This window comes from Ornithorhynchus anatinus, chromosome 2 (assembly GCF_004115215.2).
Source record: "Ornithorhynchus anatinus isolate Pmale09 chromosome 2, mOrnAna1.pri.v4, whole genome shotgun sequence".
NCBI lineage: Eukaryota > Metazoa > Chordata > Mammalia > Monotremata > Ornithorhynchidae > Ornithorhynchus > Ornithorhynchus anatinus.
In genome coordinates this window covers 101,322,577-101,342,203 of record NC_041729.1, presented here as the reverse complement: position 1 = coordinate 101,342,203, position 19,627 = coordinate 101,322,577, and the positions used below count along the sequence as shown (strand labels likewise).

General features: G+C 43.4%; 1 protein-coding gene and 1 non-coding gene across 2 annotated transcripts in view; one reads left to right on the top strand and one right to left on the bottom strand.

Moving 5' to 3' along the window:
• Window positions 1-19,627, bottom strand: part of LOC103170379 (triadin-like) — a 192,661-nt gene that overhangs the window by 47,696 nt on the left and 125,338 nt on the right. The window contains exon 14 of the mRNA XM_039911187.1: window positions 7,370-7,417. Coding sequence (XP_039767121.1) covers window positions 7,370-7,417 — 48 coding nt within the window. The remainder of the gene's footprint in view (window positions 1-7,369; window positions 7,418-19,627) is intronic.
• On the top strand, window positions 3,843-3,980 carry LOC114809862. The gene has a single exon (XR_003757634.1). It is a non-coding gene; the product is annotated as a small nucleolar RNA SNORA7 (small nucleolar RNA).

Below are 19,627 nucleotides of genomic sequence, written 5' to 3'. Positions count from 1 at the left end.
CATGATTTTTTTTTCCTCTTCTTTGGATAGATTAATCATCACTGAAATTGGATTAATGAACCAAACATGGCCACAGGAAAGAACCTTAGAATTCTGTCCAATCCAGGCACGATGGCACACTAAATGAAACATTTGGAATATGAGAAGAAAGAGCAAATCAGATAACAGAACATTTTTCATCATTTCTTTTTTTTTCTGATTCTGCTATGATTGCGCTCTTCTTTAAGCACAGTTTTAAAAATGACCGTGGCTGTTCCCTCTAGTCTGGAAGATCATTATGGGTAGGGAATGTGTCTGCTAATTAGAGAAGCAGCGTTGCTCAGTGGAAAGAGCACGGGCTTTGGAGTCCGAGGTCATGAGTTCGAATCCCGGCTCCGCCACTTGTCAGCTGTGTGACTGTGGGCAAGTCACTTCACTTCTCTGTGCCTCAGTTACCTCATCTGTAAAATGGGGATTAAGACTGTGAGCCTCACGTGGGACAACCTGATTCTCTCGTGTCTACCCCAGTGCTTAGAACAGTGCTCGGCACATAGTGAGCGCTTAATGAATACCAACATTAATTCTGTTGCATTGTACTTTCCCAAGAGCTTAGTACAGTGCTCTGCACATAGTAGGAGCTCAGTAAAAACCATTGATTGATTGATTGACTGGCCCCTGTTATGGGGTCTCACGACGGAAGGTTCCAGAAAATGTTTCGGCAGCCAGGTTTGTGTCTTGGAAACTTAATATTTTCTGAATCAGAACAATTCTGTAAGAACTCCATTATCCCGCGCACTCCTCCAGTGCCAGTGGGAGCTATTGATTCATCAGGCTTAGCCACCCACCAGACACTCAGCTTCTTCCTCGCATATCCACACCGGCTCTCCCTAGCCTCAATCCGGAACCTCCATCTAATCCTGTTTTGAACAATCCTGGAGGGAAGCGGAAAAGCATCTATGCACGTTGCCTCCACAAAACCTCCGAAAGGCTATAGAGGCTGCTGCTGTAATGATAATGATAATGTTGGTATTCGTTAAGCGCTTACTATGTGCCGAGCACCCTTCTAAGTGCTGGGGTAGGTACAGGGTAATCAGGTTGTCCCACGTGAGGCTCACAGTCTTAGTCCCCATTTTACAGATGAGGGAACTGAGGCATCGAGAAGGTAATGACTTCCCCAAAGTCACACAGCCGACAGGTGGTGGAGCCAGGATTAGAACCCATGACCCCGACTCCCAAGCCCGTGCTCTTTCCACTGACCCACGCTGCTATAGAGGTCTCCCCACTTCAGCCTGTACTTCACTCTGCTGCCCAGGTTATCTTTCTAAAGAAACGTTCTGGGCATGTCACCCCCTCCTCAAAAACCTCCAGTGGTTGCCTATCAACCTCCGCACGAAACAAAAACTCCTCACTCTTGCCTTCAAAGCTCTCTTTCACCTCTCCCCCTCCTACCTCACCTCCCTTCTCTCTTTCCACCGCTCACCCCGCACGCTCCGGTCCTCTGCCGCCCACCTCCTCACCGTCCCCCGTTCTCGCCTGTCCCGCCGTCGACCCCTGGCCCACGTCCTCCCGCTGTCCTGGAACGCCCTCCCTCCTCACCTCTGCCAAAATAACTCTCTTCCCCTCTTCAAAGCCCAGCCGAGAGCTCACCTCCTCCAGGAGGCCTTCCCAGACTGAGCCCCACTTTTCCTCTGCTCCTCTTCCCCTCCCCACCCCACAGCACTTGTGTGTATATGTAGATATTTATTATTCTATTTATTTTATTAATGATATATATATATCTATACTTCTATTTATCTATTTTGATGAAATTGATGTCTGTCTACTTGTTTTGTTTTATTGTCTGTCTCCCCCCTTCTAGACTGTGAGCTCATTGTTGGGTAGAGATGTCTCTGTTGCCAAATTGTACTAACCAAGCGCTTAGTATAGTGCTCTGCACACAGTAAGTGCTCAATAAATATGATTGAATGAATGAATGACCCTGAATTTCCGCTCATTTCGCTTTATATCTGACAGACCACCCCTCTTCCCACTTAAACTGTCTGAAAATCACATCTCCAAGAGGCCTTCCTAGCTTAAGGCCTTTATTTCATTTATCCGAATTCTCTTCTGTGTCGACTTTCAACTTGGGTGTGTAAACCTAATGCATTTTGATTCTCACTCTAGCCCTACAGTGCATACTGTACAGCGTGGCACAGTGGAAAGAGCCTGGGCTTCGGAGTCAGAGGTCATGGGTTCGACTCCCGGCTCTGCCACTTGGCAGCTGTGTGGCTGTGGGCGAGTCCCTTCACTTCTCTGTGCCTCAGTTACCTCATCCGTAAAATGGGGATTAAGACTGTGAGCCTCACATGGGACAACCTGATTACCCTGTATCCACCCCAGCGCTTAGAACAGTGCTCTGCACACAGTAAGTGCTTAAATGCCATTATTATTAAATATTCTACTATTCATTCATTTGTATTTATTGAGCGCTTACTGTGGGCAGAGCGTTGTCCTATGTTACTATTTCCCCTAACCCTAATGTATTTTAATGTCTGCCTTCTCTAGACTGTAAGCTCTTTGAGGGCAGGGAACGTGCCTACCAACTCTGTTGTATTGTACTCTCCTAAGCACTTACTTCAGTGCTCAGCACACAGAAAGTGCTCAATGAATATGATTGATTGATTCCTCTGTAGACTGTAAACTCCTTGTAGGCAGGGGTACTTTTGCAAGAACTTAGTACAGTGTTCTGCACACAGACATTCATTCATTCATTCATTCATTCAATAGTATTTATTGAGCGCTTACTATGTGCAGAGCACTGTACTAAGCGCTTGGAATGGACAAATCGGTAACAGATAGAGACAGTCCCTGCCCTTTGACGGGCTTACGGTCTAATCGGGGGAGACGGACAGACGAGAACAATAGCAATAAATAGAATCTAAGGGATGGACATCTCATTAAAACAATAGCAAATAAATAGAATTAAGGCAATGTACATTTCACTAACAAAATAAATAGGGTAATGAAAATATATACAGTTGAGCAGACATGATCCCTGCCCTCAAGGAGCGTACAATCTACTGAGAAGTGGCCACCTTGGACGCATATATGAATCTTCTCATTTTCTTATGGATTTCAAATCCTGGATAATGGTTCTTAGTTTAGCATCACAGAACATTTATTTCATAAATTCATTTGTTCTCTATGCTCATGGTATTACTATTTGCATCTTCGTTTTCCTAACGATCACTATGGTATTTGTAAGCACTAACTATGTGCCAGACACTGCTACTAAACGCTGGGGTGGATACAAGCAAACCAGTTGGACACAGACCATGTCCCACACAGGGCTCACATCTTCATCCCCAAATTACAGATGAGGGTAACTGAGGCACAGAGAATTGAAGTAGCTTGCCCAAGGCCACACAGCCGACGAGTGGTGGAGCTGGGATTATAACCCATGAACATGACTCCCAGGCCTGTGCTCTATCCACTGTGGGTTTTCCCTATTCCTAAACTATTTTATTGCGTGTCTTCCCAATGAAGACTGTAAACCTCTTGTAGGCAGTGATCACAACTAACAACTCTGTTGAATTGTACCTTCCCAAGTGCTTAGTACAGTGCTCTGCATACAGTAAGGATTTAAGAAATGCAATTGATTGATGTGAAGCATACAAGCACAGACCAAGGGGGCAGAGGACCTGGGTTCTAATCCTGACTGCCACTGCCTGACCATGGACAAGTTACTTCTCTTCTCTGGGTCTAAGTTTCCTCATGTGTTAAATGGGGATTCAATATCTATTCTTCCTCCCATTTAGACTGTGGGTCCCATGTGGGACAGGGCCTGTGTTCAACCTGATTATTTTGTACCTACCCAAGTGCTTCCCCTCTCAGGGTTGCACCTGGAGAGTTTCCAGTACTCCAGCAGTCTCAACTATGGGAGGGAGAGTCGAGCAGAGGCCTATCCATTCCATTCCTAGCTTGGCCAGTGGCTAGCGAGTGGCAGGCAATCTGCTACAAGTCAAAACTCCCCCGTGCTGGGCGCCAGCGGCATGGGAGAGAGTCGAGGGCTGAGACTCAAGTTTATTGCGCGGGAGGAGGCAATGGTAAAACATTCTGTATTTTTACCAAGAAAGCACTACGGATCCACCACCAGAACGACTGCAGGTGGAGGTGGGGCATTCTGGCAGAGATGGATCCATGGCGTCGCTATGAGTCCGAGATGACTCGATGGCATAAGACGAGACCGGAGTGCTTAGTACAGTGCTTGACACATAGTACGCACTTAACAAATATTATCATTGATATTACGATAGGGCTTGCCTCTCTCCATCTTTAGAGTGAAAGCCTCCTGAGAGCAGGGACTAAATCTTTTACTCTCCCTGTACTGGCCCAGACATCTAGGCCAGTATTTAGTCAGTAGGTCCCCCCACCTCCACAAAGCCTCCTGAATAAATTAAATTCCTTTCAGTCTGTACACAGTATTTTTTAATTAAAACAACGGGATCCCCTGCATTAAGAAGGTAACCCTGAGCCACCTCAGCATTAAATCCTGCAGAATTGGAGCTTTAAGAGATTCCTATTTTAATCCAGATTTCTTTTCAATGTTCATCTCCCACAAAGAAGAAAGAGTCTATTAGAGGGATTATCTTGACATGTGACACTTAAGCTATTCATTTTGATTTCCCTGAAAAATAACTTAGAAAATTATCATTTGAAAGGAGAGGAGTATTCAAGATATTGGTGGGCATGTAACTTCAGTCCCTTAAATTGGAAATAACAGCTTTCTACTGTTTTCTCTAGAGCTGGCTCTTTTGAGAAGGGAAACAGAGAAAGCTATATTGTTATTTGTGCCGTAAAAAGACTTCGTAAAGTTATTTTTTCTCATATCCAGAATAGCGCTATCATGTGATAATTCATCCTTTAAGTTATTTTACAGATCGCGAAGGGTGGCCTAGTTTAAGATTTTTGTGCTACTGTAATCTCTCAAAAATAGAAACAACATCAAACCTCAAGAATTCTATTGGCATCAGAGTAGAACACAAAAAAGATACAAATCTTGCTTAATAGAATACAATATGAACTCAAAATTTCAAGATGCTTCTCCAATTCAGCTAATGGCATTTGTGTATGTGTAGGAGGTGAGATTCAAGTACTGGACCACTTATACCATATTGATGGATCTGCTGCTGATGAGGATTCAGGGCATTCTGTTCTTTGACCACAGACTGTGGCTTTATCGAAGCCAGCATCCTCACAAAGTTAGCCAGGGCACAGAGGACTGGATGAAAGAGTGTGGATGACTTTCATGCCAACCATAACCACTAATGGAAAAACAATTTGTACATGCCTGCTGGAGGAGGACGTATCTTTCTCTTTTTGACCTCTGTATATGAGCGAGTCCCTGTCAGGTCACACGGCAGAGTTTCCAGTCCTCTACCAGGCTCAACTATGGAAGGGAGAGGCGGAGCATATCATTCCATATCATATCCATTGCATATTCCAGATTGGCCAGTGGTTAGTGAATGGAAGCAATCTGCTAGAAGCAAAAACTCACCCTGAGCGGCGTGGAGAAGAGTCGAGGGGGGAGGCTCAGGTTTCCTGAGAGGAACGGTAAACCATTCTGAATTTTTACCAAGAAAACTATATGGATCCACCACCAGAATGATTGCAGATGGAGGCGGGCCCTCTGAGAGAGAGAGATGTGTCTATGGCCTCACTATGGGTCGGAGACAACCGGACAGCATAAGACAAGAAGAGTCTGAGCCGTGGGCAAACAGTTAATAATAAAAATTGTGGTATCTGTTAAGTGCTTACTAGTACCAGGCTCTGTTACTAACTGCTTGGGTAGAATACAAGAAAATCTGGTGGACACAGTCCACACGGGGCTCACATTATTAATTCCCATTTACGGACGAGGTACCTGAGCACAGAGAAGTTTAAATGACTTGCCCAAGGTCACATGGCACATAAGTGGCAGAGCCAGGATTAGAACCTAGGTCCTTCTGACTCTCAGGCCTGTGCTCCGTCCACTAGGTCATGCAGATGATACTACAGAACAACCTTTTCTTCATTTGAAAACAACAAAAACGGAATATTAATAGTCTCGATGACAGAATTGTTGTTTTGATTTAAACAGGAAAATGATTGTATACAGGGGTCCCGCAAGAATCTAAGAGCTCGAGGCCCACAGGAGAATTGATCCAGCCCTGGTTTGGGGAACCCACCACTGCTTCTGATGGTAAACATTTATATGGGGCTAATCGGGCCTTAGGCTTCTATTTTATAGGAGGTGATATGTAAAAGAAAATAACTCCAAAGCAAACTTCACACATCATTCTTAAAGGCAGAATTTAGTGATCAGGCAATGGATCCCATACCGCAGTTGGCTTAGGTTTGTCTAGAAAGAGAGGAGGGAAGAAAGAGTGGAATCTTAACGCACAATGTTCTAGCCTTGGAGAACAGGTTTCACGGTTTAGTTTAGAAGATGGCCCTCTTCCTTTCTACAAGCAGCTTTTCTGGCAGAAGCAGAAATGAAGCTAAATTTTTTATGAGAGGAGTAAGAGAGCATAAGCTATTTCTCCAAAGAGCATTTCTACACAGAATTTCACTGAACTTGACAGTAAGTGAAATTGGGTGATGGGCTCCCTTGAAATACACTCACTCCACAAATCTGCCCAAGTTCTAAAGTTATATTTTCTCAGATTGAGACTTTTTAAACTCTGTCCATGTGAACTCACATGATCTAGTTTTTCCAGCCAACAAAACACTGCCCTCCAGTGATTCTTAGGGTGGTAGTTTTGCTGGACACAATGATAAATGTTGTGAACAATCCAACTTTTCTCAATCCAAGATTCTGAGTTTGTTCAGAACAGCTTTCTCAGCCTTGACAGGGTGTTCTAGATACTGAATCCTGGTTCTGCCACTTTCCTGTTGTGTGACCTTGAGCAAGTCACTTAATTTCACTGTACCTCAGTTTTCTCATCTGTGAAATGGTTATTCAAATATCATTTTTCTCCCATACTTAGACTTTGAGTCCCATGTTGGGCCGGTACTATGTCTACGTAATACGCATGGAGAAGTGAGCAGGGCATAGTGGATAGAGCACAGGCCTGGGAGTCAGGAGGTTATGGGTTCTAATCCCAGCTCTGCCCCATGTCTGCTGTGTGGCCTTGGGCGAGTCACTTCACTTCTCTGTGAATCACTTAACTCATATGCCAAATGGGGATCGAGACTGTGTGAGCTTCGCACGGGACAGGGACTGCATCCAACTCCATTTGCTTGCATAACCCCAGCGCAGAGTATAATGTCTGACACATAGTAAGCGCTTAACAAATATCCCAGTTATTATTGGTAACAGTTATTACTATTATTAGTACAAGTATGATGTCAACTGCAAGACCAAACCTACCTGATTGGGTGAGAGTTGTTTCTTTTCCGTGATGATCAGTTTCCAGTTCTAGACAAAAGAAAGATGATTGATGACCATCAATGGGGATCATTTGCAGGTTGAATTTTTTTTTTTTTTGATGTCCATTCAAGAGAAAACATATTTCATACCTAACCACCCTCTAGACTGTAAGCTAGTTGTGGGCAGGGAACATGTCTAACAACTCTTTTGTATTATACCATGTTTTGCATACTGTGAGTGCTCAATAAACACCACTGATTCATTAATATCAACTTTGAACAAATATAGGGAAAGCAAACATCTTTAATTGAGAAAGCTGTTTTGGTCACAGTATGAAATTTAGGGAATCAACATGGCTTAGTGGACAGAGCACGGGCTTGAGAATCAGAAGGACCTGGGTTCTACTCCCACATCAACCACTTGTTTGCTATGTGACATTGGGCAAGTCACTTAACTTATCTGGGCCTCAGTTCTCTCATCTGTAAAATGGGGATGAAGACTGTGAGCCCCCTGTGGGACAAGGATGGTGTCCAACCTGATTAGCTTCTACCCCCATGCTTAGAACAGTGCAGGCCACGTAGTAAGTGGTTGACAAACATTATTGTTATCATTATTATTATTATCATTATTATTATGTTCAGTGATCTAGGCATTATTTGCTCAAAAACAGTCATGCTGACACTCACGATTTTCTTTCGCCTATTCTCCTCTGCTTATGATTTCTCCCTTGCCGACAACTCAATTTGGTCAGGGAATGTGTCTGTTTATTGTTATATTAAGCACCTAGTACAGTGCTCTGCACACAGTAAGTGCTCAATAAATACGATTGAATGAATGAATGAATGAATAAATGAATAATCCTGGACCCACCACTTATCTGTTGTGTGATACTGGACAAGTCACTTAACTTCTCTGGGCCTCATTTACCTCATCTGCAAAATGTGGATTAAGACTCTAAACTCAATACGGGATAGGGACTGTGTCTAACCTGATTAGCTTGTATCTTACCCAGGGTTTAGAACAGTGCTCTGCACATAGTAGACACTTAACAAATACCACCACTATTATCTTTCCCTTATCTTCATGTTTAACATTGAAACAATGCTTGGTTCACTGAAATTTTGGTTAACACTGGTTGCTTGAACACTCACTTGCCACAAGAATGACACCATGACTGAATGAATGACTGAATAATAATAATAATGATAATGGTATTCGTTAAGCACTTACTATGTGCAGAGCACTGTTCTAAGCGCTGGGGTAGATACAGGGTAATCAGGTTGTCCCACGTGAGGCTCACAGTCTTAATCCCCATTTTACAGATGAGGTACTGAGGCACAGAGAAGTTAAGTGACTTGCCCACAGTCACACAGCCGACAACTGGCAGAGCCGGAATTCTAACCCATCATCTCTGACTCCGGAGCCCGTGCTCTTTCCTTGAGCCATGCTGCTTCTCTAATAATCCACGAGCAGGTCAAGCCCAGTAATTTGGAATCAGCTGATATAGTAAAACAGCCCTTTTACAATATAGCAGAGTTGGTAGACAATTCCACATACAGGGAGCTTTCAGTCTAGGGGGAGACAGACATTAATATAAATAATGAAATTGCAGATGTGTACATAAGTGCTGCAGGGCTGAGGGTGGGATGAAAAATGGATACAAATCCAAGTGCAAAGGGGGAGGCAGAAGGGAGAGGGAGAAGAGGAAATGAGGACTTAGGGAAGGTATTTTGAAGGAGACGTGATTTTCATAGGGTTTTGAAGGTAAGGCGCTATCAGATACGAGATATGAATGGGGAGGGAGTTCCGGGCCTGAGAGAGGATGGTTGGCGGTGAGATAGATGAGATCGAGATACAGTTGGCTCTAGAGTAGTGAAGTGTGTGGGCTGGGTTTTAGAAGGAAATAAGATAAGGTAGGAGAGGCAAGCTGATTCAGTGCTTTAAAGAAAATGGTAAAGTATTTTTGGTTGATGTGAAGGCAGATGGGGAACCGCTGGAGGTTTCTGAGGAATGGGGAAACAGGGACTGAACATTTGTGCAGAAAAATGACCCAGGCAGCAAAGAGATAGAAGTTAAGCAAGGAGGCTGATGCAATAATCAAGGAGGAATAAGCTAATTGCTTGGATTAACATGATAGCAGTTTAGATGGAAAGGGCAGATTTTAGAAAGACAATGAAGGTTAAACTGACAGGAGTTGATGAAACTGAATATGTGGGTTGAACAAGAGAGATGGGTTGAGGATAATGCCAAGGCTAATAAGATAACGAGAATATCGCTCACCCTGACCTGCTGCGTTCATTCATCCCCCTTCCCGCCCCACAGCACTTATGTACGTATACACAATTTGTTCATTTATATTAATGTCTTTCTCCCCCTTTAGACTGTAAGCTTGTGGTGAGCAGAGGATGTGCCTGTAATATTGTTATATTGTACTCCCATAAGTGCTTATTTCAGTGCTCTGCACATATAAGTGCTCGGTAAATACGACTGAATGATCGGCTGTGAGAGCAAAATGAGATAATTGGTGTGGAGACGAGCATGGACTAATGGCTGAAGCATGGGCCCGGAGGTCAAAGGACTTAGGTTCTAATCCCGGCTCTACCAACTGTCTGCAAGTCAATTGACATCTCCGTGCCTCAGTTACCTCATCTGTAAAATGGGGATTAAGTCTGCGAGCCCCTGTAGGACAAGGACTGTGTCCCACCTGATTAACTTGTATCCACTCCAGCACTTACTACAGTATCTGGTACATAGTAAGTGCTTAACATATGCCATAAAAAATATTGCATACATACACTCACACTCTCTTAACTACTGTATATTCATCCATTTAGCTCTTCTATCCCCTCCATTTGAATAAAACCTCCTTGATTGTTTTTTATACTTTATTATCTTCCAAAGGCCTTGTATGGAATTCCGCAACCAGTGCTGTGAACATAATAGGGGTGCTCTTGAAAGAGAAGGTATTCAGCACAGTGCTTGGCCCATAGTGGGTGTGAAATGACATGCTCTTTCATAACATTCATTCAGTGAGTCATATTTACTCAGTGTGCAGAGCTCTGCACTAAGCACTTGGGAGAGTACGGTGTAACAATAAACAGACACATTCCCTGCCCACAGTTGAGCTTTCAGTTTAGAGGGAGAGACAGACAGTGATATAAATAGATAAATTATGTCTATGTACATAAGTGCTGGGGGGCTGGAAGGGGGATTAAACAAAGGGAACAAGTCAGGGTGATGAGGAAGGGAGTGGGAGAAAAGGAAAGGGGGACTTAGTCAGGGAAGGCCTCTTGGAGGAGATGTGCCCTCAATACGCCTTTGAAGAAGGGGAGAGCGTTTTACATAGTGGACTCTGAATACAGTGCTCTATTCACAGTGGTTACTCCATAAATGCTGGTGTGAATATTGTTCCATTCTAGCTTTTATTTTATTTTTTTGCCTCACGCCTTCTGACCCCTCTCTCGGTCAAGACCCACTCGTTTGGACAACAGCAACAGGGCAAATTGCCGCTCAAAGCATAATGGCAAACTGGTCAGAGGCCAATTTGGAATGGAACTAACTGCCACAGTCTGGGAAGTAAGCCCAGTTTCATCAAGGAACAGAGCCAGGGCAGGATGCCAGGATCTTGCAAGGCAAGTCCAGTTCACCAGTCTTTGCTGTGTGCCCTCAGTGGGTCAAGTTTCTTATAAAGAACAAACAGGAAAAGATGAAAAGGTCCATTTCCCATGAATCAATCAAGCAGTGGTACTTATTCAATTAATCAGTCAATGAATCAATCACTTTTATTGAGCACTTACTGTGTGCAGAGTACAGTGCTGTGCACACAGTAAGCGCTCAATAAAAATGATTGCTAGGGAAAAGCAGCATGGCCCAGTGGATGGAGCAGGGGCCTGGGAGTCAGAAGGTCAAGGGTTCCAATCCTGACTCCTCCACTTGTCTGCTGTGTGGCCTAAGGTAAGTCACTTTACTTTTCTGTGCCTCAGTTCCCTCATCTGTAAAATGGGACTTAAGACTGTGAGCCTTGTGTGGGACAGGGATTGTGTCCAACCCAATTATCTTGTATCTACCCCAGCACTTCAAACACTGGCCTGGCACAGAGTCAGTGCTGAGCAAATACCATAATAAAAATTATAATTATTACAATTTAACAGAGTTGGTACACCTCAAACTTAATATGGCTAAAAATGAATTTATTTTCCCATCCAAACCCTGTCCGCCACTCACTTTCCCATCACTGTTGATGGCATCCTTCTTGTCTCACAAACCTGTACGTTTGCTATTATCTTTGACTCTGTCTTCTCGTTCCATACACACATTCAAGTCATCACTAAATCCTGTCAGTTCTACCTTCGTGACATCACCAAAATCTGGCCCTTCCTCTCCTCCCAAACTGCTGCGGTATTAATGCAAGCACTTATCCTATTCCACCTTGATTATTTTATCAGCCTCCTTGCTGACCTCCCTTCCTCCTTTTTCTCCCCATTCCAGTCCATACTCCATTCTGCTTTCCAAATCATTTTCCTTGGAAAACGTTCAGACCACGCTTCCCCGCTCCTCAAGAAACTCCGGTGGTTGCCCATCTACGTCTACATCAAACAAAAACTCTTCGCCGTCGGCCGTACAGCACTTAATCACCTTGTGCCCCCTCCTACCTCACCTTGCTACTCTCCTACTACAACCCAGCCTGTACATTTCCCTCCTCTAATGCTAACCTTCTAACTGTACTCAGTGTCATCTATCTCACGCTGACCTCTCACCCATATCCTACCTCTGGGCTGGAATGCCCTTCCTCCTCAAATCAGACAGATAATTGCTCTCCCCCACTTCAAAACCTTATTGAATGGAGTCCTCCCTGAATAAGCCCTCCTCCACTCTTCTCCCACTCCTTTCTGTGCTGCTCTTGCCCCTTCATTCATCATCCCTATCATCCCTATAGCATACATAATAATAATGTTGGTATTTGTTAAGCGCTTACTATGTGCAGAGCACTGGGGTAGACACAAGAGAATCAGGTTGTCCCACGTGAGGCTCACAGTCTTAATCCCCATTTTACAGATGAGGGAACTGAGGCACAGAGAAGTGAAGTGACTTGCCCACAGTCACACAGCTGCCAAGTGGCAGAGCTGGGATTCGAACCCATGACCTCTGACTCCCAAGCCCGTGCTCTTTCCACTGAGCCACGCTGCTTCTTAATAATAATGTTGGTATTTGTTAAACGCTTACGATGTGCAGAGCACTGTTCTAAGTGCTGGGGGAGATACAGGGTCATCAGGTTGTCCCACGTGAGGCTCACAGTCTTCATCCCCATTTCACAGATGAGGGAACTGAGGCAGCGAGAAGTGAAGTGACTTGCCCACAGTCACACAGCTGCCAAGTGGCAGAGCCGGGATTCAAACCCATGGCCTCTGACGCCCAAGCCCGGGCTCTTATATGTTTGTGTATATCTGATATTCATTTATTTATATTAATGTCTGTCTCCCTCCTCTAGACTGTGAGTTCACTGTGGGCAGGAATGTGCTTGTTTCTTGCTATATTGTAGTCTCCCAAGCACTTAGAGCAGTGCTTTGCACACAGTAAGTGCTCAATAAATATGATTGAATGAATGAATAGATGTGTTCCCTGCCCACAATGAACCTTTAGTTTGGAAGGGGAGATAGGCATTAGGAGAAATAAATACGTAAACAATGGGTGTGTAAAAAAGTGCTGTGGAGGTGAGGGAGGAGTGAATAAAGGGAGTAAATCCTAGTGCAAGAGTGGCATAGAAGAGAGTGGGAGAAGTGGAAAGGAGCGCTTAGTTAGGGAAAAACCCCTTGAAGGAGTTGTGCCTTCGGAAAGGCTTTGAAGGAGGAGAGAGGGATTGTCTGTCGGATATGGAGAGGGCATTCCAGGCCAGAGACAGAACATGGGCGAGAGTTCAGAAGTGAATTAGATGAGCTTGAGCACTTTACTGAACACTTACTGAGTGCAGGTCTCTGTACTAAGTTTTGGGGAGAGTATGAATCTACAGAGGTGGCATTTGATCCTTCCCTCAATCCTGAATATCTTTGATATGATTACTCTCTGCATGCAAACCTGCTCCTAATGAAAGTTTTCATGAGATGAGTGATATTTTCTAGTTCCCTTTGTAGTAAAGTAATCTGGCAATTGCTTCTGTGAAATGAAATCAACTTAATTAAAAATAAAAGACGAGGATTTAAAATCAGAATATGGGCAGCGACTCGATTAGGTTTGATGTTAAGCGTGCAATTTAGTTTTAAGCGGAATTAAAAGAAAGTGAGAAACATAAAGGGTCCCAAATGCAGAAATTCTTCAAGATCTGAGACGTCTCATACTTCATTCTTGACACGTTAAATGCTTGCAGGTTTGGGCGGCTCTATAGATGTCGAAGGGAGGTAAAGTGGGTTGTCTGAGAATCCACGAAGGTTGTAGATTGTAAACTCTGCCTGGGCAGGGATTGTATCTACCAAATCCATTGTATCATACATTCCCAAGCAGTTACTACAGTGATCTGCATCTGGTAAGCACTCGATCAATCCACTGATTGCCTGATTAGTTACGAGATGCTTTAATCTGTGAATTGATTCACTTTCGTTCCATTTTCCCCTTGTGCTCAAACCATTCTTTTCTCCAGAGGTTAGAACTAATTCTGACCTCAACAATACACCCCAGTTTGCAAACAGGGTGCACTGCCTGAAACGCCCCAAGAAACTCAGCATTTTTAAAGCATTCGTACATTTCGGTATATCCTAAATGGAATCAGTCAGATTTTCTATTATACAATAAAGAGAAACATTTAAAAAGGGCAAATCTTCGTTGCTGCTATCATATTCTGTCAACTAAAATTCAAAATATTCCATTATCCAGACTGAGAGGTATCTCTCTACGTTTACATGAATTAGAGTTGTACTTGTTGTTAGTTTAGAGACATTAATTGCCAATATTCTGCTTTCCCCCAGCATTCTACATTGCCTTTCCCCCCTAGAAATGCTGAGGGGTAGAACTATGCTTGCTTCTCAGAAACTCCTCTAACACTGAGGCTGCTGTGATCACATTATTGCTATTGTTTTTGTCTGTCTCCCCCGATTAGACTGTAAACCCATCAGTGGACAGGGACTGTCTCTATCTGTTGCCGATTTGTACATTCCAAGAGCTTAGTGCAGTGCTCTGCACATAGTAAGCGCTCAGGAAATACTACTGAATGAATGGATCTCTCAGAACAGAACCAAGGGAGACAAATACTTTTCCATTCATTTAAAATGCAAAAATTTCAAAATCTCAGTGGCTCAGGGTTTGGGCAGTGGGAAAGGGGAAGACACATAAATGGAAACTAGGTTATCGATGATTGAAAAATACTGAATGGAGAAATTGAAAATTATTTGGAAAAAAATACATTAAACCTAAAAGGGAAGAAATTACTACCAGAATCTGCATAACACCCTTCAGCTGGTCATTTCAATACAAAACAAATCCAGATCTATAAGTTCCTGACTGAAATGATGCTTCCTAATTCTGTCTGAAGAAAATTAATTGAAAAAAAATAGATTCTTCTCTCTCTAATCTTACCAACTCTGAAATTCCTGTTTCTGACCCCAATCTTCTAGACTTCCTTCTCTCGCTCACACTTTCTCCCTGCAAATCTGTCCTGGTCCCCCTTAGTCTTTGAATTCTTCAGTTCTCTAAAGTGATCATGCCCCTTTAGGTCTCCATACTCAAACTACTATTTCTTGATGTACGAATCAACTCTCTTTACACCACCCTCTCCTTCAAGTCCCACAGTCCCCTGTCATTCTGCCAATCTCGTACCACTAACACGCAACCCTGAATCAGCCCTACATTATGTTTCTTCCACTCCGGTAAAAATCCAAACATCAGACTGACCTCATCTCTCTTAAATTCATCCTTGTCCATTTTAACTCTTCCTTTTCATCCACCTGGCAACATTGTTTCTCCAGCCTTATTGATTTCCAAGTCCATTGCCGACATCAGCTGTTTCAGACATTTCATTTAATTCCCTCCTCCACACCACTCATTTCCTCCCATCTTATGAGCTTAATGACCTGCTACATACTTTACTGATCAAATTGAAACCATCAACCTTGATCTCCCTAAAATCTCTCCTACTTCTCTCCAGTCCTACCCTCCTCCTACCCCATCTTTGACTGTCCCAACTTTCCCAGCTAAACCTCAAGAGATCTGCCTTTTCTCAACATCTATCCCTTACACCTGCAACTTAGACTCCATCAATTCACATCTTATCAAAACACTTTGCCCTCCTTTTTTCCTTTCCTGATCACCCTCTTCAACTTTTCACTTTCTAATGACATCTTGTCCACTGCTTTCATAGAAGCTTATGTTTCCCCTATCTTACAAACACCCTGTCTTGATCAACTGGCTCCCTCCGATTGTCGCCCCATCTTCCTGCTAAGGACCTTATCCAAACTTTTTGAGAGTGTGTCTTTAACCACCGTCTACACCTCTTTCCTCCAATTCTCTCCTCTACCCCTTCCAATCTGGTTCCGGCCCCCCTCACTCCATGGAAACCTTCAGTGACCTTCATCTTGACACATCCAACAGGCTCTACTCCATCCCAATCCTCTTTGACCACTCAGTTGCCTTTGACACTGAGGACAACTCCCTTCTCCTGGAAACATTATCTAACATTGGTTTCACTGAAACTGCTCTCTTCTGGTTTACCTCCTGTCTCTCTTGTGGCTCTTTCTCAGTATTTTTCTTAGGCTCCTCCTCTGACTCCTACCTTCAAGATTCAGTTCTGAGTTCCCTTCTGTTCTCCATCTACACCCACTCCCTCAGAGAAGTCATTCACTCTCATTGCTTCACTCATCATTTCTACATGGATTATTCCCAAATTTCTGTCATCGGCCCTGACTTCTCTCCATCTCTGCAGTCTTACATTTCCTCTCAACTTAAGACATCTATACTTGGATGTCCCACTGAGACCTCAATTTTAATCTTATGTCCAGAACATCTTATGATACCTCAATCATATGTCCAAAACATAGCTCCTCATCTTCACATCCAGACTCTGCCCTTCCTCTGACATTTCCAGCACTATAGACAGTACCACCGCCCTCCCTGTCTCACAAGCCCGTATCCTTGGCTTTATCCTGAAATCTCTCTCATTAAACTCATTATGTCACTAAATCTTATTGGTTCTACCTTCACAACATTACTAATTTCCACCCTTTTCTCTCCATCTAAGCTGCTACAGTGCTGACCAAGTATTTATCATATCCCACCTTGACGACTACCTCAGCCTCCTTGCTGACCTCCTTGACTCCCATCTCTCCCGACTCCCGTCCTCTCTGCCTCTCTTCTGCCTCGATCATTCTTTGTTTTAAAGATGATCGGTCCATGCTTCTCCAGAGTTAGCCCATCCACTTCCGCATCAAACAGAAACTCCTTGCCTTTGGTTTCAACCAACTTGCTCCCTCCTATCTTACCCCGCTGGTTTCCTGCTATAGGCCCAGTCTGCACAATTGGCTCCTCAAATGCCAATTTACTCACTTGTACCTTGATCTCTTCGATCATAGCTCTGATCCCTACGCCACATCCTCCCTCGGGCCTGGAACTCCCTCCTCTTTCATATATGACAGGTCATCACTCTTCTTACATTCAAAGCTTTACTAAAATCGTATCTTCTCCAAGAGGCCTTCCCTGACTAACCCCTCATTTCCACTTCTCCCTCCCTCTGCGTCGCCCGTGAACTCGGACATGTACCCTTGAAGCGTTTAATATTCACCTAAACCTCTTTCATACCCATAATTTATTTTAATGTCTACCCCTCTAGGCTGTAAGCTCCTTTTGGGCAGGGAACGTCTACTGAATTTGTGATATAGTGTACTCTCTCAAGTGCCCTGAATAAAGTAAGGATTAAATAAATAACACTGATTTATCGATTGACTGATTCCAGCTTTTACCTTTTTGTGACCCAGGAACCTCTTTCTAATAATTTCCCCTCTTTACCAGAAAGAAAGCATCATAGAGATATTGACAGTTTTCTTATTTCATAAATTGTGAAAAAAATTGGAATTTTGTGTAACTTCTGTCAAACAATGATATTTATTGTATATGGGCAGCAATTCAGCAGACAGAACCAACGGGGGGTGAAATTGAAAGAAAAAAAGGGTAAATTACTAACAGTGTCTTTTTACCTGCTTTTTCAGTACGAACAATCTTTACCTGCTCCATAACATTTTCTTTTGTGTCAAGAAAAAATGTTAATAGGAGTAGAAATTCCTAGGGCTGTCATAAAGAGGCAAGTTCAGTTACATATTTGCAAGCGCATCATATTTTATAGCCTATGGATAATGACAGAAACAAGGCAATTTTAGAAGCTTCCCTTGCATTCTTTATTCATTTGTCTGCTGGGCATTGCTACATAGGGACGCTTGTCTGATTCCATGCCACTCGCACCCTTAGCAGAAGGTTTGAAGCCCTTCTTTTTAAGAAATCTACCTCTATTTTTCAGATGCTAACAACAAGAATTCCTTCTTGAAAATTATGAATTATCCAAAGAAGCAAGAGAAGTCAATGATTTTCACTGACCCTACAGCCATTTCCCTCCAGCTCTCTAAGGAGAAGATCCAGGCCCACCTGCACCTGTCTAGACAGCAATTTCAACACTTTCCCCTCATTTTTCTCTTCATGAATTGCACGTCTTCTGGAAAACACTCCCAGCGACCCTTTCACTTATGGATGCCCTCACATCGACTCTGAATCCTTTCTCACTAATGACATTCTCTCTCCTGGTGTGGCTCAAGATGGAGTGGGGCATGATTGAAATCGACAGGGTCAGAGCAGGGAATTGGCAGATTTCATCTCCCCGGGATGAGGGGTACCCATTAGGATATTAAGGGGTTCAATTAAAATAACCAGAGGAAAACACTTCTTCACCCTGCAGGTAAGTTTATGGGATTCATTCCCACAGGAAGATATGAAGGAAGAAAATAGTCCCTTCAATTGTGTGTTTGGACACATTCATAGGTAAAGGATTCATGGTCCTTCTGACTCCTAGACCCATGCTCTATCCACTAAACTCTAAGTTTACTGAGGGCAGGGACTGTTTCTATTTATTGTCATATTGTACTCTCCCAAGTGCTTAGGACAGCATTCTACACTCAGTAAGTGCTCAATAAATACGACTGAATGAATGAACGAATGAATGATAGGTAATTAAAGGAAGAGCTAAGGATATTAGACATAACAAATGTTTGGAAGTAACATATGCTGGCCCAAGAGGGAAACCAGCATATGTTACTTCCAAACATTTGGTATCATCATCATAGACAGAATCCTAGTCTGCCCGGACCACTGGACTGCCTCGGTAATGGTAGTGAGGATGTCTTTCTGCTCTCGGCAGTATTCAAGCATTAAACTGCTCTACCCTCATGTAAAGTATGCCCTTCCAAATACTGTCCCATTTTCCTCCTTATGTTCTCTTCCAAGCTCATCAAATTTCTGCTCTTTCATTCCTCCTCCAATTTTCTCCTGGATCCTTTCCAATCCAGCTTTTCTTCTTGCCGCAGTACTGAAACTGCCCTCAAAATGGAAACCATAGAATTCTACCCAGCCAAATTCAGAGGACTTTTGACCAGTCCTCAATATTCAATGTTGCCCATGGAAGGCTGTGTCCCACATATTCTACCCCCTGCCCTCTCCCCTCACAGCTTTTATGACTGATATCTTTCTCTGCTTCCTATCTCTGAACACCATCTTTCACTGCCTTCAGGACATATTTCACTGGATATCCTGTTCTGTCTACAACTGAATATGGGAAAAAAACAGGATTCCCCACCTTCCTTCCTGCTTTGTAAAGTCTTCCTTACTGACGAGGGCAGTGCCACCATTCCGCCTCCCAGCCGGACTCAGAATCCAAGCCTTTATCCTTCCCAGTTAGCCCTGACATATATCTGTATTGGTCTATTTAATAAATTTATTTTTCTTATACGTATCTAGGCTCTTATATTGTGCTTTTCTTTAGGCAAAGTGAAAAACTAAGTTTCTGGGGATTTCTCCCCGGAAGCAGCGGTGGCCTAGTGGAAAAAAAAGACTGGGAGTCAGAGGACCTGGGTTCTAATTCTGTATCCAATCACTTTCCTGCTATATGACCTTGGGCAAGTCACTTCACTTCATCAGGGCCTCAGTTTCCTTGTCTATAAAATATGATCTCATAATATTCTCCCCCTTAGTCTTGCTCCCTGTGTGGGCACGTACCGTGATGGACCTAATAATAATGAT